General features: G+C 39.4%; 3 protein-coding genes across 7 annotated transcripts; all 3 read left to right on the top strand.

The window, feature by feature from the left end:
• The first annotated feature begins 562 nt into the window (after positions 1-562).
• On the top strand, positions 563-8,727 carry LOC119492507 (guanine deaminase-like). Of its 3 annotated transcripts, none has more exons than XM_037776995.1 (15): positions 563-685; positions 1,658-1,825; positions 3,048-3,136; positions 3,877-4,048; positions 5,040-5,127; positions 5,265-5,370; positions 5,606-5,633; positions 5,748-5,855; positions 6,145-6,252; positions 6,336-6,433; positions 6,608-6,675; positions 7,056-7,202; positions 7,415-7,533; positions 7,634-7,661; positions 7,756-8,727. In XM_037776995.1, exons 2-15 carry the CDS (start codon positions 1,697-1,699, stop codon positions 7,827-7,829), a joined length of 1,362 nt encoding a protein of 453 aa, XP_037632923.1. In that variant the 5' UTR covers positions 563-685; positions 1,658-1,696; the 3' UTR covers positions 7,830-8,727. The 3 variants fall into 3 exon arrangements, with proteins under 3 accessions (XP_037632923.1, XP_037632924.1, XP_037632925.1); XM_037776996.1 differs by having other exon boundaries at positions 604-685; positions 1,684-1,825; XM_037776997.1 differs by lacking the exons at positions 563-685; positions 3,048-3,136 and having other exon boundaries at positions 1,710-1,825.
• Positions 8,728-9,108: 381 nt separating this feature from the next.
• On the top strand, positions 9,109-14,923 carry si:ch211-214j8.12 (uncharacterized protein LOC100000539 homolog). 2 transcript variants are annotated; one of them, XM_037779140.1, is made up of 5 exons: positions 9,109-9,223; positions 10,331-10,662; positions 10,853-11,019; positions 12,057-13,276; positions 13,672-14,923. In XM_037779140.1, the coding sequence occupies exons 2-5, from the start codon at positions 10,395-10,397 to the stop codon at positions 14,057-14,059; spliced, it is 2,043 nt and encodes a 680-aa protein (XP_037635068.1). In that variant the 5' UTR covers positions 9,109-9,223; positions 10,331-10,394; the 3' UTR covers positions 14,060-14,923. The 2 variants fall into 2 exon arrangements, with proteins under 2 accessions (XP_037635068.1, XP_037635069.1); XM_037779141.1 differs by lacking the exon at positions 9,109-9,223 and adding an exon at positions 9,266-10,184.
• A 1,347-nt stretch (positions 14,924-16,270) lies between these two features.
• On the top strand, positions 16,271-23,367 carry entpd4 (ectonucleoside triphosphate diphosphohydrolase 4). 2 transcript variants are annotated; one of them, XM_037778356.1, is made up of 13 exons: positions 16,271-16,458; positions 17,271-17,395; positions 17,509-17,706; positions 17,792-17,997; positions 18,124-18,274; positions 18,941-19,044; positions 19,607-19,666; positions 19,805-19,935; positions 20,528-20,694; positions 20,779-21,103; positions 21,229-21,314; positions 21,400-21,561; positions 22,170-23,367. In XM_037778356.1, exons 2-13 carry the CDS (start codon positions 17,388-17,390, stop codon positions 22,402-22,404), a joined length of 1,833 nt encoding a protein of 610 aa, XP_037634284.1. In that variant the 5' UTR covers positions 16,271-16,458; positions 17,271-17,387; the 3' UTR covers positions 22,405-23,367. The 2 variants fall into 2 exon arrangements, with proteins under 2 accessions (XP_037634284.1, XP_037634283.1); XM_037778355.1 differs by having other exon boundaries at positions 19,805-19,959.
• Positions 23,368-23,756: the final 389 nt, after the last annotated feature.

Raw genomic sequence — 23,756 nt, 5'->3', positions numbered from 1 at the left:
ATTTAAATAGAAGGAAGTATAAAAATAGGAGCAGTATATACAGTATTGACAATAAACAGACTATTAACAAAATTGCACAATAGAGGCAGTATTGAGCACAGCATGGAAATGTAACCTTTAAGTCAACGAAAGTCAGCGTAGGGCTCGTGCTTGTGCTCGCTCTACATAGACATGAACGAGCATCGATCAACACAGTGAGGCGGACACACGTCAGCTAAAACCACAATATCACTCTATATTTCACCTGCTTGGCAGTAATGTTAGCTTTACTAGATATAACCAAGAGGTTTTGGTGCTTCCGTGTAGTTTGTGTTGGAGTCTGATGGTACGTGTCCACAGGGAGTCTGAACAGCGCAGCTAAAAAGTTACAAATAGTCCCTTTAAATGGGTCATAAAAACAACTGAAATTCATGAAGGGTTAAAAACATTTAAAAAGTTTGAGTGTTAAAAACAAAGTTTTTTGAAAAAGATTAAAAACACTTTAAAAACGTGTTTTTCTTTAGAACCTTTCTAAATGTCAGGATATCTTCCTGTCAGTAGCTTATCTGTGATCTACCTGTTGAGTCTTTTGTGAGATCAGTAAGTCATACCTGCCAAAGCCTGAAGGAGAGGTTCATTCTCTCTGAAGCTGCCAGAGAGGAAGCATCGTGTCAAGAGCTTCATTTCTAATATTCCCCTTTTTCAGGTAAAGAAATAATTATTTCATACTCGAACTTTGAGATATGTTTGCCAAGTTGTTGCTAACTGAATTTCGAGGGATCTAAGGACATAGAGGAAATTCAAAGTCATTTGTGTCTTATAGGATATTTTTGTTTAATTCCTTTTGCTCAGATAATTCATGTTTATTGATTTATAGACTTGTTTGTAGGAATACTTAACCTGTTATATTGAATTCATCCTGCTTGAGAAAAAGTGACAGATGTGAATTTGTTAATTTGTTTGTTTACCTAAAGGAATTTTAAGGAAAAGAAGAAAATATTGTTAATTTGACCCAGTGTTAAAACGAAAATGCACATAAATGCAAAGCATTATAAATTGAAAGGATTTATGTAACTATGTAAATATTGTTTAGGAAAATGTAATTCTCTATGAAGCTGCCAGAGAGAAAGCATCGTGTCAAGAGTTTCATTAGAATAGAATAGAATAGAAAGCTTTATTGTCCTCGTATTAAATACAACGAGATTCACAGTTGCCACTTCTGGTCAGTGCTTTAAAACAAATACTTGACAAGACTAAACGAGGCAGATAAAACATATAAAAGGTAAAACACACACAGTTATAAAGTAAATAAAACAGGTAAAGTAGATGTAATAAATAAATATAAACAGAAGTGTTACACTAGAAGTATAAAATATAAAAATAGATGTAATGTAAACAGAGGTTATTGCACTTGTAAAATAGGTTGAGTAGATGTAATAAATAAAATGTAAACAAAATAAATTACTAATATTCCCCTTTTTCAGGGCACAACACATTCATATAAAAAGACTGGTTAGGGCTTGTGAGTGTCAGCAGGATTTGACTCTGCTATACGCTGCAGGTGACATTATGAATATTGTTAATTAGGTGTGAGTTTAACAATTACTGATAATACTGATAATTTCATATGGAATGATAATGACTGAATCAAAACCCCGGTGTGCTGTTGCTGCTGCAGGTATCTCACTGCTTTGACTCTGACAGACCTATTGAAAGGATGGCAAACTCTAATAGACCCACCACCGAAATTGCTGACGTCTACAGGGGAACATTTATCCACTCGACCCAGCAAACAGCTCTGCAGATCCTGGAAGATAAGTTGCTGGGGGTGGATATGGATGGAAAGGTTTGTCAGGCTCTAAAATATCTATCTTTTGGTCTGATTTAGAAGCTTTAAAGGGACTATTTGTAACTTTCAGAAATGCTTGTTAACAGCGACACCTGTGGCCGCTAAGTCAATGAAAGTCAGCGTCCGGCTCGCGCTTGTGCTCGCTCTACATAGACATGAACGAGCATCGCTCAAAACAGTGAGGCGACACACGTCAGCTAAAACCACAATATCACTCTATATTTCATCTGCTTGGTAGTGATGTTAGCTGACCAGACGAAGGTCTCTCCATGAATCACTGCTGATCCTAGTGATGGATTTTTTGAAGGAAAAGAGACGTTCTTGTCTCCCGACTGCGCCCGCAGTGAGACACCGGCTCCCGGTCGAGACGGTAACGTTTCTCGCGGAAGAGCCCCGTCACTTCACAAGACACGGGAAACCTCTGTTGGTCTGGAGGAGCTGCAGCATTTATTTCTGCACAAACATCCACTGTACATTCACTAGATATTCTCAGAGCTACTAACTCTTCTGCAGTGTGTAGTGAGCGTGCATGCACGTCTAGAGGTGGAGCCAGACAGCGAGAACGCGCGCGGTGTGTGAGTGAAGGAAAGCAGAGGAGCGGTCTGAACAGCGTAGCCACACGCAAGCGCGCATATGCGAGCGAGCGCGCATGGGATCCCGACCCGGTAGATTTATACGTGTAAAAAGTTACAAACAGTCCCTTTAAAACACATGATGCTTTTGGCTGTTATCTATAATTTGATAAAGTATAACTCATATCCTACTCCTAAACTTTGCGCAAATGTGTCACAGTTTGGTTAAAAGACGTCTGAGTTTTCCAAACGAACAATGCGTAAATCTGTCACACGATAGCCTTAATTAACCTTAATTGTCTTCTACAGTGAGCTGATGCTGAGCAACTTTCCCAAATTTGGCCTTTATAACAGTCTAGAGTACCCTCTACAAATACAACAAGTGTGATTAAAATGAATATGACATCCTTAAACATGCTTGCAATCCTCCACACTGTTATTATCAATAAGGAAATACAATATGTGGACATTGTGGAAATCATAAACACTGGTTATTAATGAGGTGGATCAATAGAACCCCATCAAAGATATGCACACAAAAAGGGTGTTATTTACACAACCTCACACAGATGTTACAGAAGTTGTTGGTAAATATATAAACTAAATGGTAAATATATTTGGTATTGTATTCTGCAATCTACCATCAGATTGCTTTCATTGGGAAAGGCGCGGAGCTGGACAGACTGTCTCAGACCTTTGGATTCAGCCCTTCTGAAGTCACTCAACTGGCACAACAGTAAGTACACTGTAAAAAAACAAAAAGTGTAAAATAACGGAAATTTTCCGGCAGCAGGGGCGCCAGAAAATGTCTGTTAAAAAAAAAAAGTTAACATAAATAAACTGTAAAAAAAAAACAGTAATTATCTTTGTATAATTAGCCTTTATTACTGTAATTTTACAATAAATATTTTACTTTTAACATATATTTATTGTTAGAATAGTCATACACTGTAAATCTAAGACCATTTCCATATAAATCACAAATGAAACGTCATTTTACGTTGCAAAAGCCCAAATTTACATTAACTCTCAGAAGTTTTGCAAAAAAAATATTATGTGTTTTTACAAGAAATATTTTTAGAATTCCATGAAATCCTTTTCTTCTAACATAAATTAATTGCTAAAATAGAGTCATAAACCTCTAAAAAACAGAATAATTATCTTTAAAAATTATCAAAAAAAGCTTAAATACAGATAATTACGATTGTGATTACAAAAAATACTGTAAATCTAAGACCATTTACATATAAATCACAAATGAAACATGTAATTTTTTTCTGTCATTTTGAAATACAGATAAAAAGTGTAAAATTTCTTGAAAGTAACTGTAAAAAAATGTTTTTTTTTACAGTGTAGAATACATAAATGAATTACTGAAGATAGAGACATCATATATGGATATTAAATCAGTTCTTGCATATGCCATAAAAACAATACTGTATGTTTGAACCATCTCCATGGCTCGCTGCACTGCAGTGAGTTCTTCATGCCAGGACTGGTGGACACCCACATCCATGCAGCCCAGTACAGCTACGCTGGCACGGCCCTGGACATGCCCTTACTGCAGTGGCTCAATACCTACACCTTTCCTGTGGAGTCACGCTTCGAGGACCTGCAGTTTGCCCACAGGGTCTACTCTCAAGTAGTGGTGAGTTTTCTGGCATCATGAAATAAGTGACCATTAAAAGTTGTACACTTGCTACATGAAGAAACTTCAGAGAGCAGGTCCAAAGCACACCGGAGCACACAGATTTAAGGTGGTAAACTTTATTTAAAGATTAACGTTTCGACGCCAACCGCGTCTTTATCAGAGTCAAACAGATCTGAGACTCACATCCTCTTAAATAACCTCCCCTAGTTGGGAACTGATTCAACATAGGCTGGAAAAATGGGGAGGGAACAATAAGCTGCATGTAGGCAGGTTAAAAAAAATCATATATCATATAATAATAGAAGGAGAGAAGTAGAAGTAAATATATAAATAGCAGTTTCAGTGACAACATCCATGTACATATATCAAAAATAATTTAGTAAGAATGATAGTAGTGATAAATAACGATAAAGATAAATACATCCAACATCCAAATATCATAAAGATCTTATAGGGTGAAATACTACACCCTAATGAAGAGCTTACATCTAGAGTGGGAGAGTGGGCTACAATCAGATTATCAATAGATAAAAAAAGACATAAATAAGGGGATGTAAAATATATTAATATCCCTACCATAGAAAATTATATGATCTTCTATTGAAAACAATAGTAAATAGCCTGTGCCAAGTAATATGGCTAAGTAACGAGTAAGGCTTCTGTGAGCACCGGACAGGCCTACTATTCCTTGTGATGCGGTTGAGGGACGTTTAACCTCCTCTCTTCACTTGTACACTTGCTGTGCATCAGTCACAGGGAGCCAAAACTGAGCTCTGCGGCACACTGCAAGTGTTACAGGCTTGATATGTTTGTGATTTTGTCGATGGCATCACAATTTGCCAATTTGCAAAAGTGGAAAATTCAGTGAGGTTCTCGCTATATGATTTGAGAAGGTGTGAACAGTTCAATGGCTTAACAACGTATAGAAAAGAGAGAAAGTGTTTAAATGTCGTCTTAATCCTGTAATATGATCCCCTTTGTTTTACAGAAAAGGACCCTGAGAAACGGAACAACCACTGCATGTTACTTTGCTACCATACATACAGACTCCTCTCTCCTGTTGGGCCAGATTGCAAGTAAGAGGTCCCTACACACAAACACACTCAGAGGAAAATACCAGTAATGTAAGTCTGTGAACACAGCCAGGTTATATTCATAGTGACGTGGAGCTTAAAGAGAGAGACATGGTAAATCATCACTGTTTTCCTTGCAGATGACTTTGGACAGCGTGCCTTGGTGGGCAAGGTGTGTATGGACAGGAACAATTCTGTGAAACATTACAAAGAGACCAGTCAGGAGTGTCAAGAGGAAACATGTCGGTGGGTATCAACTGTTTAATACAGTAGGAGGGACTTTATGTGTAGGCTTTAGTTTCACAATGTTGAGCTGACCCAGTTTTTGTTGATGAAACTATCAACATCCATTTTTTTACAGGGACATTTACAACCACAATATCGTGCTTGTTTAGAAGTTGTTGTAAAAGTTTGGGGCAATTTCAAATTTGCAGATGTGGCTGCGCCAAATGAATTACAATCATTGTTTTGTTCCCTCAAGGTTCATTGCTGAGCTCTTGAACAAAAAGGTAAGATTCAATAATACAATAAACAAAACTAAAAGAAAAAATCAAGGTAGGCCTGCGTTTAAAAAAAAAAAAAAAAAGATATTTAAAACCTCTGTCTTGTTGTGTATTTGGTAGTACCCTCTGGTGAGGCCAGTGGTGACTCCCCGCTTTGCTCGATTCTGCTCAGCAGCCTTGCTGGGACAGCTGGGCGCAATGGCTAAGAATAACAACCTGCACATTCAGGTGAGCTCACTGTGGCAACCAAACCAGGCAATGTCCACAGGGGACTGTTGCCATAGAGACCATTTAGTGTTGGACCCGTGGGGTTTTTGAAAAATGAAATAAAGTGCAATTATCAAAGGCAAAATGCTGACAGGGAAGAATAAAAAAAGAAGTATTGCTGAATAACATTTGGCGTTTTGTTATCATGTGATTGCGCTGCCACACCTCAGGCTCTATCTGAATGCTACAGCTTTTATTGAAGATAACGCAACAGTTTAATGTCTGACATATATGTGTTAATTATTTCCAGAGTCACATCAGTGAAATTGTCGAGGATTTTCAGCTTGTTAAGGATCAGTTTCCTGAATCAGAGTCTTTCACGGACGTGTATCACAAATACAACCTGCTCACTGACAAGGTGAAGACGCACGCGTGCAAACATTTAGTAGAAAAAATATAAATGCTGATAAAAATGCTTAACATGATGATGATGATTCACAGACAGTGATGGCTCATGGCTGCCACCTCAGTGATGAAGAGCTGGCTCTGTTCAGAGAGACAGGAGCCTCTTTGTCTCACTGTCCCAATTCCAACATTTCGTAAGTCACTGATAGTTTCTCAAGACGATGGGTGACCAAATGCCATGAAGACACCGATTTAACAATGAAATAACAATACAGCATAACACAGCATTGTAAATACCAGAAAGCAAAAGATATGCAACAGATGAAACTTTATAATCTCGCTCTCTATATATATATATATGTGCTCAGGTTGTGCAGTGGAATGTTGAATGTCCGCAACGTCCTGAACCACAAAGTGAAGTTGGGTCTGGGAACAGGTAGGAGCAGAGCGACTGTGTGCACATTTTCACTTCTAAGTATTGCCTTACCGCTTTTGACAAAGTCCATTACACTCTCAAGACACACTAAAATTATGTTTTATGATATAGCGTTTATGGGATCAGAAGGCAGGCAGTGAGATACATGCTAGGAGGATATTGTTATGGTTTTACAGCATTTTATTGTTTTAAAGAGGGCAGTCAGCAGAGAGACTTGGCATGCAGGTCAGCTGACCACTAGCTGATCACTTTGTTTGGATTTTGCTGTTTTTAAATGTCCAACTGAAAACATCTGAAGACCTGAATTTCAGGCAACAAAGCAGCAGAAATCTGAAAATGTGATGCTTTTTCATATCCACAATCTGTGTTTGTGGTGTCAGACGTGGCGGGGGGCTACTCGGCTTCGATGCTGGATGCTGTGAGGAGAACTCTGGACACATCTAAAGTCCTGACCATCCAGGACCCAGAACACGACACGCTCACCTTCGAGGAGGTGTTCAGACTGGCCACACTGGGAGGCAGCCAGGGTAAGACCCAAAACCAGCAGACTGTGTAGAAGTTACAGTTAAAAAGTGTTCTGTCTCTCTGTTCGTCTTAGTCTCCACCAACAGTCTTGCTAATGCCTTTGCCCACTCAGCAGCAGAAATGCCTGATTCAACACACAAGTAGCCATGGGAACGAGATATTTTTGACGATAACTGAATACAACAGCTTCTTTTATGATGTGTCTTATCTGTAGCCTTGTCCCTGGATGACCGGACAGGGAATTTTGAAGTGGGCAAAGACTTTGATGCCTTGAGGGTGAATGTAGCTGCTCCTGATGGACCCATCGACCTGATCCAGTGTGAGGAACCAAAGGTTGGCAGTGGGGCTTCATTTATACATTTACACACAAATGAATGAAAGCAGACAATTTCATTTCAGTGTGACGCTAATTTATCATTACTTCAATTTTCAGATTATTTTGGAAAAATTCTTGAATTTGGGTGAGTGTCAATTTATGTTTATTTGTCTTTTCAGACTCTAATGTGCCAATCACCATTTACTTTATGTTTATCTCTGTTACTTCCTGTTTGACAGGTGATGATCGTAACATAGTAGAGGTGTTTGTGGCCGGGAGGAAGGTGGTACCATTCACAGAGCCAACAGCATAATAAACACTTTGGTCGCTCGTCTCAAGGCCCAAATCCCACGCTTGAAGAGGATGTTAACTACCGAAATACATCTGAGAGATACAATATGGTGCAGCACAAGAAGGATCAGCTGGAAACGCCACTGCACTGCTTCTCAATTCTGCTTTGTTGCTTAGACAAATAAGTAGTAAATGAATCATATTATATTAATAATAATAAAGTTCAGTGAGAGTCATCCTAGGCTGTAGTCAGCTGAGCTCAAATTCAGTCTTTTTAAGTCTCTAAAGGGATAGTTTGAATGCATAGTTTTGGGGGCGTGCTGACTGTTATCTACTGTAAGTAACACTGGCTATGGATAAATACCTCATACAACCCCACTTCAAAACACCCAAGCTATCCCTTTGAGGGTAATTATTGGGCTTTAAAACAGGAAATAAGGGAGTTATTATAATTGCACTTGCTGTTAGCCATTTTTTGCCAACTAAAACATATTCATGCACCAGCCCTTTGCTGATTAAGAAGTCACTTTTTATGTTCATGTACTCATGCTACAGAGCCTGACCTGATTATCTTCAGTGATCTAATATTCATGCTTATGTAACTAGAACATGCTTTGTGATCAGAAGACTGGGATTGACTTGAGTTGTAATCGTAGCTCCTTAAGTTTTTGTGAAGGGGAAACTATTGAACATGTGTTTGTAGATTGTTTTCATCTTTTTGGTCTGATTTACAGAAGAGTAAAAACATTTAAAAAAAAAAAAGATATCATACTAACAAAGATTGAGCTATTACTCGCTTTTAACAATGCCAGTTTTTCGGCAGATGAAATTCACATAATTAATTTGATTATCTTAGCAAAATATTATATCCATAAAATGATATGGCTTAAAAGAATACCCTCCTTTTATACTTTTAAAGACACTGATTTGAAAACATACTTGACTATGATTGAAAACTTAAAACTCAAAAATTCTAAATTGGCAAAAACTATAAGATTATTTAGACATTTACTCAAATTGATTAACAAACCCCGATTTTTTTTTATATAATTATAATTTAAAAATATATATATATGTATATATATATGTATATATATATATACATATATATATAATTTTTTCCCTTTCGTTACATTCTATTTGTTGAATAATTTATATTATTTTTACATTATTTTTATAATGTAAAATATATTTGCTGAATTTTTTTAATGAAAAATCTGAAGATGTTTATGTAATTACTTTACTGAACTTTCAAAATAAAGCACGAAGAAAAGAGAGGAAGTTGTGCCTGAGAGACTGAACTCAGGGCTGTAATGTACCTCACTGCAGTCAGGAAGTGTCGCTGTAAATCATGGGTTGTTGGTTGTTACACATTACTTTTGCTTTAGGTACTCAACAAAACAAGTGATTTGGCAGGTAAGTCTGCAATAGAAATTCTTCTTCTTTATTGGATATAACACTGTTTTATTACACACTAATGTAATATAACTCATAGACCTACTCTCTCTCTCTATATATATATATAACTTCATTCTAACTAACATTAACTAACTTATCTCCCTCTCTGTCGGTCTATCTCTGCACTCAGCTGGATATATAAACCGGATTAGTCTAGTGTCTCACAAGGTCTCTTCTTAAATTCAACAACATAGGAATAAAAACGGTAAACGTGAAGGTTGATGAAGCTCAGATATATTACAGATGATCTCAACCATGTGATATAGTGTGATATAGGCTACTGTATATTTGCACCATTAAAGGCTTGGGAATAATGAATAAAAAAATCAATTTCCACATAATAATCCATTTATATCAATATAATGTAATTTCTGGCAAGTAGCCTATATCATGATTATAGAACATAAGTGTATAATAAACTATAATTGTGTTGTGAGTAATGCATCAAATGTGTATACTGGTAATTTAATCAATAATAAATAAGGTTAAGTCAATAGTGTCATAATAATGGCAGAAGGGGCAATGCTGTAAAACTGGAAAGTGGCAGTGGTTTAACCAGGCAGAGGGCAGTGATTGTGTTTGTGTAACTATAGGAAATTGATAGAGGGGAGACTTTATTCCATTTTATTCAGAAACAATAATTTCTCAACTGTGTTTCGGCTTCGGGCGTCTTCAATGACGTCATTGGTCTACAACGACACAAGCCTCGATACGCACTTCACAGAAAACTTACTCGACACGCTCCGAAGCCTCGTAACAGCACGTAACATCACTACTTTTTAAGACACTTTTAAGGAAGATGGCCAAGAACTGTGTGTAATATTATGACTTGTGTCCCTTTAAAACAAAGCAATGTCTATTTTTGACCCCTCAGCACTGATTGCATATGACTACCAACTGTAACCTGTTCAATCAAAAGGTGTTTTTTTTTACTTTATATTTAGAGGAATTCAGTAATTTGCAAGAAAAGTAGCATTTTGTAGAAGAAAATCTGAAAAAGTAAACATAATTTTTGGTATCAGAAATATGTTTTTTTTCTCTTTTCTATCCTCTTGATCACCTCAGCCCTCCAGCAGCAAGGAGAAACCTCCTCCATCACACAGATTCAGCATCCGCTTCCTGTCTGGCAATGCCTCTGTTTCGGGCTTTGGGTGAACATGGTGGTGGGTTCAATGCTCTGCCCGAGAGGAGGAGGAGGAGGAGGAAGAGGATGGGGAATATGGAGTGGATGGGGAGCTGCGGGAAGACAGATGAAAATGGCTCTGTCCTGTCGTTGACACGGTTGTGTCTGCTGAGCCTGGTAGACAACATGAAGGAAGTGTGGGTGAAGGACTACGCTGACAACTACCTGGATCATTATTCATTCAGATACATCATAGGGCCTTTCAGTTTACTGCGTGAGTGTGTGAGGGCTTTTATACCAGTTCACTGTATCAGCCAAATTCCTGAGATATAAATGAATAAACTACTTTCTCATGTATTTCTTTACAACTCCATTTAATCTACAGATTAAGTGATTGATCACTTCTAATCCTGCGACAACATCTCCCCATCTGTCTATCTTTCTATCTGTTACTCTCCATGTAGCGGGCGAGCTGGTCGAGCAGCTGATATGGCTGCTGTGCACCAGAAAGCAGATGTCCCGGGCGGCCCTCCACCTCCTGCTGGTCCCACAACTCCGTGGCCTGTCTCTGGAAAGGTGTCCTGGTCTGGTCACCTCCGCCCTCTGTGCCCACATTGCTGCACGTTGCCAGGTCAGATGGAGTCAGCTGCAAAGATGGCGAATCAGTTATTTTAAAGGTCCAGTGTGTGTATATGTGTGTGTGTAGGATTTAGTGGCATTTAGTGGTGAGGTTGCAACCAACTAAATACACCTCCAAAAATATTAAAGAGGACCTATTATGCTTATTTTCACGTTCATACTTGTATTTTAGGTTTCTACTAGAACATGTTTACATGCTTTAATGTTAAAAAAACACTGTATTTTTCTCATACCGGCTGTGCTGCAGCACCTCTTTTCACCCTCTGTCTGAAACGCTCTGTTTGAGCACCTGCCCCGCCCTACCGAAAAGTCCATTCTGCTCTGATTGGTCAACCGAACCAAACTCTTCAGACTCAGCTCCAGCTCCGCTCTAACTAGCTTTGTTTAGCCGCTAGGCAGGTATTATGCAAATGTGATACCTGGTGACATCACCAAGTTACGGAAGAAAAGGCGGGACTTCAATCAAGGCGTTTCAGGCAGTTCAGGAGCAGTGTTTCTGTGGGGGACTCTGTAACTTTGCAGAGCTTTTACATGCACAGAAAAACATATAACACACTAAAGGAAAAGGAAAAAGCACAAATGCATAATAGGTCCTCTTTATGGACATTTTCCCTGATGTTGAGTGAATCCACATCGTATCTAAGCTTAAAATCCCTCTGTAACCATTCTTCTTCTCTTTGATTTACGTCATCAGCAAATTTCATGAAAAGCAGAAGTGCTCCTTCATATTTTAAACATTTAGCGTATGTGTATTTACACAATATTTTCAGGGCTTAAAAGAATATATTTTAAAAACCTTTTCTATGGTATAATTTGCATGACAGATGGTTATATAGAAAAAAAAATCACTGCTAATAAAAAACTTGGTGGTTTCTTGCCTGGCGTCTCACCCACTCTCACAGTAAACAGGAGTGGTAGACACAATCTAAGAACTTGATCAGGATAGTGAAAGTTGTGTCTTTTGATATCTTTTGTCTGGCCTATAATTCCTTAATGTCTTTATGCAGTATTTCCTCCTTTCTGTCTCAGGGTCTGAGGAGTCTAGACCTATCTGGAGCCCAGCAGCTGCCCTCAAAGGTCCTGATTGAAACCCTCGGCTGTCTTCCTGCCCTGCGCTCCCTCTCCCTGGCTGGTACACCTTGTGACAGATTTGTCATCAGGACGATCGCCCGCCGCTGTCTTTCACTTCGCCATCTGGACATATCTCGCTGTCACTCCCTTCCCCCTGCTGCACTACTTCCTCTTGGAGGTGGGACTTCCTTTCCCTCCTCTGACTGTCCCTCTCGGTCACCTCGTTGCACCTCTGCGTCCCAATCTTGTATTTCCTCTTCTTGCTCCGAACCCCTGCCTCCTCTCCCCCTCAGCAGTCTGCTGGCTCTGGATATTGGGTTTGGGGAACAAGAGGGAGACCCTGTGGCGGCAGCAGCCTACCTCCTCCTCTCTCTGCCCTGCCTGGAGAGAGTGGCCATGGAGGGCCTCGCGCAGGCCTGCTGTCTCATCGAGCACCAACAGTTCGGCCAGACGGATGAGTTCACTGACAGAGAGGGAGTTCCCAGGCTGGGGGAGGTGTGGAGGGAGCGGAGGCAAAGCCAGGGCATGGACGGTTGGAGGAAAAAGAGAGAAGGAGTGGCAGCAGATGAAGAAGATGAGGAGGATGAAAAGGAGGAGGAGATATTGTGGGAGGGGTATGGCAGTGACGGTGAGGATGATGCAAGTAGAGATGAAGGGCCAAGTTGCACTCAGAACCAAGCAGAGGAAAAAATGAGAGGAAGAGGTACGTCAGGTGATGAACGCCTGATCCTGCGCCTGAAGGACATCAAGGGCTTATCATGTGACTCTCTGGACAGTTTAAGTCGTGCATGTCCAAACGTCTGCTCCGTATCTGTGAATCTCGGGGATTGTGAAAACACGACAGGAAGAAGCCAGGGGTCTGTGTTAGCCGCGGGCTTCCAGGCGTGGTCGGGTCAGCTGCGGAGCCTCTCGGTACACTACCCAGGCCCTCTGGTGGATCTCCTACCTGCCTCGCAGGTTGCAGGCTCCTCTTTGGTCTCTCTCACCCTAGAGGGGGTGAAAACCAGCACTCACACCCCTCTGCTGGAGGTCATCAGGGCCTGTCCCAGACTCAGAGACCTGCTCATCTCTGCCGAGCCTCCCACCACCCCACAGGAAGAAGAAGAAGAAGATGAGGAGGATCAGCGGGACGATCGGGATCTTCCACAGCTGCCTGACCTCTGCTCCCTCACACTCAAGTAAGGCTACTATTGAGGTACACTAGGAACTATTGAGACCCAATACGTACAGTATCTTATCTATTATACCTATCTAAGTAAAAATGGAAATGGAAGCAATCTGGAGTCAAGCATCTACCCCACTGAACAAGCCCCACAGACATTGTTTAGCTGTTTAGGTTGGAAAGGGAAGTAGAATTGTTAGTATTAGAATAACGAGAGCCAATACTGTTCACAAGAGTAAACAGTATGGGTTGTAAATAAGAAATATGAGCCACTTGATGAACACATCTGTATTTCTTAGCTTAACTTAAATGTAGTTTATCTGAAATCATAATTTGATGTTAAAACTACCTATTACTACTAGTACTTCCTATTAAAGTAATCCATCTTCTTTGTGTCTCCCTTCTTTGAAGTTTCTCCTACGAGCACAGCCAAAGGAAGCCCGTCATGTCCTGGATGTCCCTGAAGAGGGTGCTCAAGTATCTCCTGACTGGTTCTCCTTTACTGGAGGAGCTCTCACTGGTCTCCCTGCCTTGCCCCTTGAACTGTGTTTTACAGAACGTATTGGACTCAGATCTGTATCTCTCTGCAGAGTCCACAGACTCACCTCCCATGCCACTGGGACAGGTACAACGCATTGTCCTGCCGCGGACTGATGTGGAGATTGCAACAGTGAAAAGTATAATGCGACGCAGCAAGAGAGTCAAGTATGTAGATGTGAGTTACTGCTTGCAAATCAGTCGCCGCGAGTGTTTGGCCTGCGAGACATCCAGCGGAGTCCAAGTTGTCTGGCTCCAGTGAAAAGCTTTCCATACAGGAGCAGCACTGATGAAGGTGGACGATTAATGCTTTAAAATATTCATATAAAAATACAATGCAGTATCTCAGCTTGTATGACTACAACTCTATAACTTTTGTTATTTTTGTAACTATAGACACAGATTGATTTTACAGGCAGTTTTTGCACTGACGGATTGCAATATGTCCTTAATACTTCTCAAATCAAAGCATGTTATTCCTATAGTGCCTTGAATGCATTACAAACCGTATCTACACGTATGTATTAAGTCCTTGCTTTCAGTACTTTATGAATAAAAAAGCACATAAGAAATTTTAATAAATAGATCTGAAAACTATTTATTTTTGTTTTCAATGTTAATTTCAAATTTGATATGGGCTGGACAGAACTACTTATCTAAATGGTATTTTAGTTATTTGTTCAGAGAGGACTAGTAGGAAGGAGGATCAAAGAAATGAAAGTCATACCTAGATTGAGGTTTGAGCATACCAGACTGAATGACACTGCACAGGCAAGCATCCAAATTCAATTGTGCTTTATTGGCATGGTTAGTATAGTACAGTATTGCCAAAGCATATTGCACAAGGTTTACAGCGTAAGTATAATAATTCAGAATGTAAGACAACAAATGGTTTGCACATTACTACGTACTATACAGCTGCATTACTATACCATGATAGTATTTTTATTATCATTTGTTTTATTTAACCTTTATTTAACTAGGAATAAAAACTCATTGAGATTAAAAATCTCTTTTTCAAGATTGTCCTGGCCAAGATAGGCAGCAGCACAGTTACACGCAAATTACAGAATCATAAAGTGTTGAAAAAAAACATTCAACGGCATTCAAAACATCTAGTAGTATACTATAATGTAAAAAAAAGAATATCATTGCAAATAAATAAATAAATAAATTATATTTGTTTATTTGTTGTTGTTTTTTACATTATAGTATACTACTAGCAAGCAATACTATATATATATATATATATATAATTTGTATTATTTATTTATTTATATTTATAATAAATAAATAAATATGTGTTTATTTTTTCCTTATTTTTACATTATACTATACTACTAGCAAGCACTGCTATATATATATATATATATATATATATATATAATTTGTTTAATTTATTAATTTATTTATAATAAATAAGCTCATAATAAGAAGCATCCATCAGTCTTCAAAAAGCAGAGCCAGTTTAAATGCATCATGGCAGAGCCAAGCAAAGTTTTTTGGAAACAGAAACACTAAAAGGGACCAGAGGGAGGAAGAAGGAAAGGACAAAGTCTGAAGAATGTCTTGAATCCAGTTTACAGCAGTTCATCCTGTTATTTGAGAGAAACCAGACTGGTGACTTATTTATCAAGTCAACCAAAATCCAACTACTTGCTCCTCAAACAAGAGAAAATATTGTGTTTGGTATTAACATGAAGGACATTAAGAGTGACTTGATATTGAACAATCTGATACTGCTGGCAAATGTTTTCATCCAAATGGAGGAAAATGAAACCCCCTATTTTCCATTTTCAAAAGGGACCTTGGACAATCATCTCAGTGCTTTAAGACTAATGATAGGACAACATGCAAAGTCTCTCCTCAGAGTTTATGAAAAACTGAACATATATGATGATGAACCCTAGAGCTACTATGGATTATTATTTATTTATGCATTTCTTTTTTTTTGTTCCTTTACTTATTTTCTACCCTCTTTTATTTTTGTTATTATATTATTTTTTATAATTTCAGTTATCTTTCCTATCCAATTGTGCCTTGTATGTTAGACGTTTTGAGTTTAGATTACAATGCCTTAATGTTTGTAAATTAATTATCTTCAATAAAAAAAAAAAAGTAAAGTAATAATAAATAAAGTAAATAAAATCATGGAATGAGTGACCATTTACACATGTATTATATATTTATTTATGCATTTCTTTTTTTGTTCCTTTAATTATTTTCTACCCTCTCTTTTATTTTTGTTATTATATTATTTTTTATAATTTAAGTTATCTTTCCAATCCAATTGTGCCTTGTATGTTAGAAGTATTGAGTTTAGTTTTTTCAACAAAATAAAAAAATAAAAAAGTTGTTTTTCCTGGTTCACATTCAATCCAGTAGGGGGCGCTTCAATCCCTTGTTGCAACCTGCTATTAAATGAAGAAGAAGAAGAGGCATGTTGGGCGGTGTGGTGTTTCCCCATTCTGTTCAGTGTGTTGCGTGTTATCCGGACAACGCGGAGACTAAAATCAAACGCACCTTTGGCTGGGGACATACCACGTCACTCACCGGAGACCTGCTGCCACATACTCGCTAGCACTACCACAGCGGTGAGCATCTGGCTGCACTAGAAATGTCGGTATCTCTAGAAAAGCGGGGACTTTCACACATTTATTAGTAAGTATGAAATCATTAAAATGCCACGAACACATAACTGTACTGTGTTGACACTGACGATTAGTATTAATATGTTAAATTAAGCTGTTTTAGCCAATAACACGCAGCTAGATAGGCCTTTTGAAGTATCTATTGACTGCAGACATGCCATGTAGCCCCATTTCATGCTTGGAACACGTCATACATATCTTAATATAGATTACTGACCATACCTGCTACAGTTACATATCATACCTTGTTGGATTCAGCACAGTCATACCTTTCCATCAAACCCTAATTGGTGTTTCTGGGACAATCCCAGCCAAAGCTACCTCAAAGTAAATGAATACATTCATGATAGACCTTCATATTTGATATTATTGTACTTGTATGTGTTTGTAGTACTGTATTTCCTCAATGCATCAATATATTCACAGTCTGTTTCTTTACACATATAGAGGAAGCCCCTGGGCACTATCACACCAAAGTTTGGATCAATCAGAGCATGCATTATGAAATTACATGAGTTTATAGTGTCCCATCTCCCTTTAGGCTTGGCTTTATTTTGCACTTATTTTATTTATGGGGTGTGTCACATATCTGTCAATTTAACCACTTTTGCAGTAAAATATTTTTATACAAGAATCTATTTCATATGTAGGAGACCTAAGAGAATATAAAAAAACATTGTTGTGCTTTGTTCTACCTCCAGTAGGGGTATCTCGAAGACTAAAGCACTTTTAGGGGTCTTCCCTCTAGCCTATTTCTCATACTAGACATCAGATGTTGCCTTTCAACTGTTAACATATCATGACATCTTTCCCCCCCAAAAGGTCATGATGACAAGTGAGGGAAACGGGATGGAGCCGTGGAACAAGCCAAAGCTCCCATCTTCAGCTGACTGATTCTCGATTTACAATTCAATCACACCAACAAAGACAATCTGCATCATGGGAAGGTTGGTTTGCTGTCACTTTGTGGGAATGTAGATTGAATCATGAACTTTCTCATAATGTGTAACATCATTAGGCACACTTTGCTCAGACTCTCCTCTCTTATATTTGTCGACAGGATCAGCTTTTCGTGCCTTTTCCCAGCCCCGTGGCATTTCAGCATCTCATCCCAGGTCCTTCCTCGGCTCCTGACACCATCCCTCAGACAGCTCCTCTTCATCGGCCTGGTGCTCTGCCTCATCGGACTGCTCTACCTGCTGCTCGCCACTGGGAAGGGCCACGCCAGCTGGATCAGAGAGGAAAATCACTTCCACAGGTAAACTGCTAAACAGCTGCTGAGTGTTTTACGTTGTGATGAACACGGGTGACGTTGTCTTTAACAATTATTTGTTGTCCAAAAGGCACTTGGCAAGGGTGACAGATGTGGATGCGACAGATACAAGCAACCCCAACCTGAACTACGGCCTGGTGGTGGACTGTGGCAGCAGTGGCTCCAGGGTGTTTGTGTACTGTTGGCCCCGGCATAATGGTAATCCCCATGAACTGCTGGACATTCAGCAAATGAGAGATCAACACCGCAAGCCAGTGGTCATGAAGATCAAACCGGGTAAGATACGCAGTATTTGAAGGAGAGGATATGAGCATAATCCAACAAGCACCGTTTGCTTGAAGACTCTCAATGACAAACCATTACATGCCACTATAAAATACATTTGTGGTCTTTTCCTTGTAGGTATCTCTGAATTGGCTAAAACACCTGAGAAAGCCAGTGATTATATCTATCCACTGCTGAGCTTCGCAGCCCAACACATTCCCAAAAACAAGCACCAAGAAACCCCCTTGTACATCCTGTGCACGGCCGGAATGAGAATCCTTCCTGAAAGGTACAGTTGGGAAGCCCCAGATGTAAATATAACCAGTGGTGGAAGAAGTACTCCGATCATTTACTTCAGTAAAAGTAGCTATACCACAGTGTAGAAATACTCTGTTACAAATAAAAGTCCTGCATTCAAAATTGTACTTAAGTAAAAGTATAAATGTGTTAGCACCAAAATATACTTAAAGTGCAAAAAGTAAAAGTACTCATTATGCAGAATAATATATTTTGCATCATTATAATATAATTATTGATGATGTTCATTACTTTAATGTTTGCAGTTGGTAAAGGGGGGCTGGTTTTTGAATTTATATACTGCTGGATAGCTTGTAAATTTCACCAAGGAACCAATAAATATTGAATTTATCCATCATTTATTTGTTAATATTTTGTATTCTGAATCTACAAAGTCAATCGTAACTAAAGGTGCCAAATAAATGTAGCGGAGTAAAAAGTACAAAATTCCCCTCTGAGATGTAGTGCAGTAGAAGTATAAAGTAGCAGAAAATAGAAATACTCAAGTAAATACCTAAACATTTTACAGTACTTGAGTAAACGTACTTGGTTACTTTCCACCACTGAATACAGCAACTTCCACTGAAACCGAAAAGCATTTTTGTTTCATATGCCGTACATCTTGTGATGAAGTTTCTGTGATTTTGTTAAATCTCAGTCAACAAGAAGCACTTCTTGAGGATCTGCGAACAGACATCCCAGTTCACTTCAACTTCCTCTTCTCCGATTCCCACGTGGAAGTGATTTCTGGAAAACAGGAAGGTAAATAAAAGGGATAATAAAAATAGATGGGAATGAAAATCAGTACGCTCAACTAACACGTATCGCAGTTTAGATTTATGACTTTATTTGATTATAACATACTCGCCATAGTGTTGATTCACCACTTCATTAACGTTGGAAGATTTTCTTGACACACGTCATGCGCGACAGATTAACATGGGAAACACATTTGCATTGGTAGTAGGGCTGAAACTAACGGTTATTTTCATTGTGGATAAATCTGTTGAGTATTTTCTCGATTAGTTGTTTGGTCTATAAAATGTCATAAAATGCTGAAAAATGTCAATCAAGAGTTTCCCAAAGCCTAAGATGATGTCCTCAAATGTCTTGTTTTGTCCACAACTCAAAGATATTTAGCTTACTGTCATAGAGGAGTAAAGAAACCAGAAAATATTCACATTTAAGAAGCTGGAATCAGAGAATTTCACAATCACTCAAACTGATTAATCAATTATCAAAATAGTTTAGCAATTAATTGAAGATTGAAGATGCTGGTAAAAGTTTATATATTAACTTTACAATTTGTCATCATTGGTTGTAGGTGTCTATGCATGGATTGGAATAAACTTTGTCCTCGGAAGGTTTAACCACGTGCACAATGGTAAGGACCCACGCAAGTAGTATTTCAACAGTGTGCCATTTAAAAAATGTTTTGTCTACCATACAAACAAACATGTAGTAACACAGAAATGGCATGATAAACCCGCCCTGCCTAACTGTGTCACCTCTCTTTTTCAAGATGGGGAAGCTGTAGTGGAGGTGCACGTCCCAGGCAGCGACCAGCAGGAGGCGCTGCAGAGGAAAAGGACTGCAGGTGTCTTGGACATGGGCGGCGTCTCCACACAGATCGCATACGAAGTGCCCAAAACTGTAAGCTTTGCTTCTCCACAGCAGGTTATTATCCACAACCAATTCTGTTTTTTGTGCTGTCTTTGGTTTTTGTCACTCACCCTTTGTTCTTCTCCCTCCTTCCAACCTCTGTCATTCCCCGGTTAAACCCTGTATGCACCATTTTTGTCCCGTGGAGATGGTCTGCTCTCCATTCATCCCTATTGAAGGCATACTGTAAGCCTGCTGCATGACTCCATAGCAGGAGTCATATACATAGAGACTGTCAAATGCAACGGAAGTTGTCCATGTCAATATTTTTTGTTTGTGTTGTTAGTTATTTATCTACATTAGCAGGTTTGTCATACGCCGCTTCTCTTTCATTGTTTTTCTTCTTTACACCACATGATCATGCTCAATTGAATTTTCCCCGTCATCTTGCTAGATAGCTTCAGCTTCTGCTCCTCTATGTTTTGAGATGCATTAAACTAGACATAACAACATTGAGTTTGTCTAAATGTGGCCTCAAACATAGGTCACCTGCTGCAATAAGCAATCGACGTGTTGCATGTGAGCACTGCTGTCATCGTGGGTGTCATCATTCCCAGGCTGATTTTGTTTCTTTGTTCCCTAGGAGGAAGTTGCAAAGAACTTACTGGCCGAGTTCAACTTGGGGTGTGACGCACATCGCACAGAGCATGTTTATCGTGTTTATGTGTCCACCTTCCTGGGTTTTGGAGGAAATGCCGCGCGCCAAAGATACGAGGACAGCGTCATCAGAAATACTGCCACTCGAAACAAGTGAGATACACTAAAATAAATGTTTCCTGCCCCCGTCGGTACACAGTGCTGTGTGTATTTACACTGTATTCCTGATCTCTCCAGGCTCTTAGGTCAGCATAACGGTGAGACAGCAGAGTCTCCCCTCCTGGACCCTTGTCTACCCGCAGACCTGCAGGATGAAATTGGCACATCTCCGCAGAAGCTCTACCTGCGAGGCACAGGAGACTTTGACCAGTGCAGACTGATCCTCCAGCCGTTCCTCAACCGCACCAATGAGACCCTCACCTCCCTCAGCGGCATCTACCAGCCAACCATCGACTACAGCAACAGCCAGTTCTACGGCTTCTCTGAGTTCTACTACTGCACGGAGGACGTGCTGCGCATGGGCGGGGATTATAACGCTTCCAAATATGCCCAGGCTGCCAAGGTAAATAAATGGAAAGATACATTCTCAATACCTCTTATTCCCTAATTATTTGGGAGCAACAGAAGTTAATGTATTGATGTCTTACCACTAGACACTTTCTTAATGTTGTTATTTAACATTTCCAGAATTACTGCTCCACCCAGTGGAAGACTCTGAGCGAACACTTTGACTCTGGCCTGTACGCCTCACATGCTGATCTTCACAGGCTGAAGTAAGTCACACAGGATTATCAAACCACTTCTAAAGCTCAATTTATCAGTTATGTTTATTTACGGTTTTATGTTTTATGCCCGCAGGTACCAGTGTTTTAAATCAGCATGGATGTATGAAGTATTGCACTCAGGCTTCTCTTTCCCGGCCAATTATAAAAACCTGAAGACCGCCCTGTTGGTCTATGATAAGGAGGTCCAGTGGACTCTTGGAGCTATTCTCTACAGAACACGGTTTCTGCCTTTGAGGTAAGATACACACACATGCCCCGTTCTTTGTCACTTTACCGATCAAGCCTTAAATAATATTCGCCAGCAAAAAATGATCACAATCTGTTCTTCCATGTAAGTGGAGGAATGATAATTTTCAGAGCAATCTTTGATAACAGCACACTCTTATCGTGAACGTGAGTGGAGAATTTAAACAATGATCAGTATTTAGGATTGCCTGGTACTGGGCATAGCACCAAGGCTTACAGACACGGCGGCAGCAGGAGGTAAGCTAAAGTCGAGGAAGGTTACTGGTCTCAAACATGTCCTAACTGTGAAACAAAACTCTGTCAAAGCCTCTAATTAGTAACATAATTATGGACAAGAAATGAAACTGAAAGACAAAAACCCGTATCTTTCAATCTCATGATCATGGTGATTCATTTGAGCCAAATGACATGTTCAGACAAGAAATTCTGCTCAGTATAAATTTAAAGCATGCTTCCAAGAATCTTTCCATCAAGTCAAACTTCCTTCGGTCTTAAAGTACAATGAACAGGACCCTGAACTGAATTTTTGTTTACACAGTATATCTTTGTTGAAAGCAGGTCTAATATGTATGTTTTTGTTTTTTTTGCCTATTCCAGGGACATCCAGCAGGAAAGTCTGAAAGGCGTTCACTCTCACTGGCGGCACAGCTTCTCCTTCGTCAACAACCACTACCTATTCCTGGCATGTTTCTTCATTGTGTTGCTGTCTATTATGCTGTACTTGCTGCGACTCCGTCGCATCCATCGGCGCACGGCGCAGCGCTGCACCCCTTCCTCTGTGCCGTGGTTGGAGGAGGGCCTTGGCTCACCCACGCTCCCTATCAACCTCTAAACTTTCTAGAGCATAAAGTCTGGAAAGCATGTCTGACTTTCCAAAGCCCATCTCATTTTCCCTCTGAGGCCATCTGCTTGTTCAGTCTGCTACCCTGAAAACCCCTCTACGAGTTGAAACAGAGATGGTAGTGAGAAGTGGACGTACGAGGAAGATCTTATGTGAGTCTTCAGGCTTACCTGAGCCATGAAAATATGTGTTTAAATTATTTTGTTTCATAATGACGTGTCTTTTTTAGAATTCACGTTCTTGCTTTTTCTTGTCTCCTGATGTCTTCTATTTTATTTCTAAAAAAAGACGAACACAACGGTACTTTGCTCGCTGGCAAATCTTCCACACCCAAATGAATATGTAGTCTATACTTTGACCTTCACAAAATTGGACATATTGGACATTTGCCTTTTTTTATGCCTTGTATGTCTATGATCACATCTTTTCTTTTTTGTTTTTAAAGTTGTTAAATGGTACAAGCACTCCATTTCTACAGGAAACTCAAATGCAATACGATTTATAATGTGTGGAAGGAGCACTTTGTAATGCAGTTGAGATGTACTTCCCAGCTGGAATGGTCTTTTTTTTTGTGTGTGTGTGTCTTTCGCAAATTGTCCTGCCTCAACAAGACAAGTAGCCTTTTAATAGCTATACTAGTGCAATACATGTCTTGTCACTGTTGGGGAACCCTCCAAAACACATCTTCTCTTTTGTCGAGAGGTTTGATCTCTCTTAAAGCCCTGCTGAAATTCTTCTTGTGTTGGATCGTCTGACTTTTAAGTTGGATACCGTTGCATATATTTACGTTGGGCTTCATTTTCAGAAGCTGTCATATCACTGCTGTGAGGGGATCATAAGCGAGAGCACATGCCCAATTATTTATATGAAAACGGTCCACAGTGAAATGTTTGCACAGATGAATGCAAAATAAGTGTTGTCACATTGCAATTGAATAATAAAGATTTTACGGTATACTTGTGTGGCTGTTTATTTCATGAGGAGGAGATCAGACTAAACAAACGGTGTCTGTATTTTCTTGCAGTGAATCTGAAATCGGTGGTTCTAAAAGTGAAATGTAAAAACACCAACCTGTCACTGAAAATCCCCACTTGTAGTTGGGTTTTGAGTTTAAGTACAGCGTGAGAGCATCAAGCAACTGTAATAATCTGCATGCAGTCACTAATGACCGTATAACCTCAGCACACGTGATGTAGACAATTTGATGGTTATAGTTGTGCAGACAAATGAGATAATTCAAACTGCACAATGTGAGGGCCATCAGCTGTGAATGTCTTCCTCACAGTATTCAGTTTTGCAATAACTGCTGAAAAATGGTCCACTTTATGATCAAATATGTAACA

The sequence above is a fragment of the Sebastes umbrosus genome, chromosome 8 (assembly GCF_015220745.1).
Source record: "Sebastes umbrosus isolate fSebUmb1 chromosome 8, fSebUmb1.pri, whole genome shotgun sequence".
NCBI classification, from domain to species: Eukaryota; Metazoa; Chordata; class Actinopteri; order Perciformes; family Sebastidae; genus Sebastes; species Sebastes umbrosus.
Note: the sequence above shows the minus strand (reverse complement) of the source record. Positions and strands in the feature narration are given on the sequence as shown.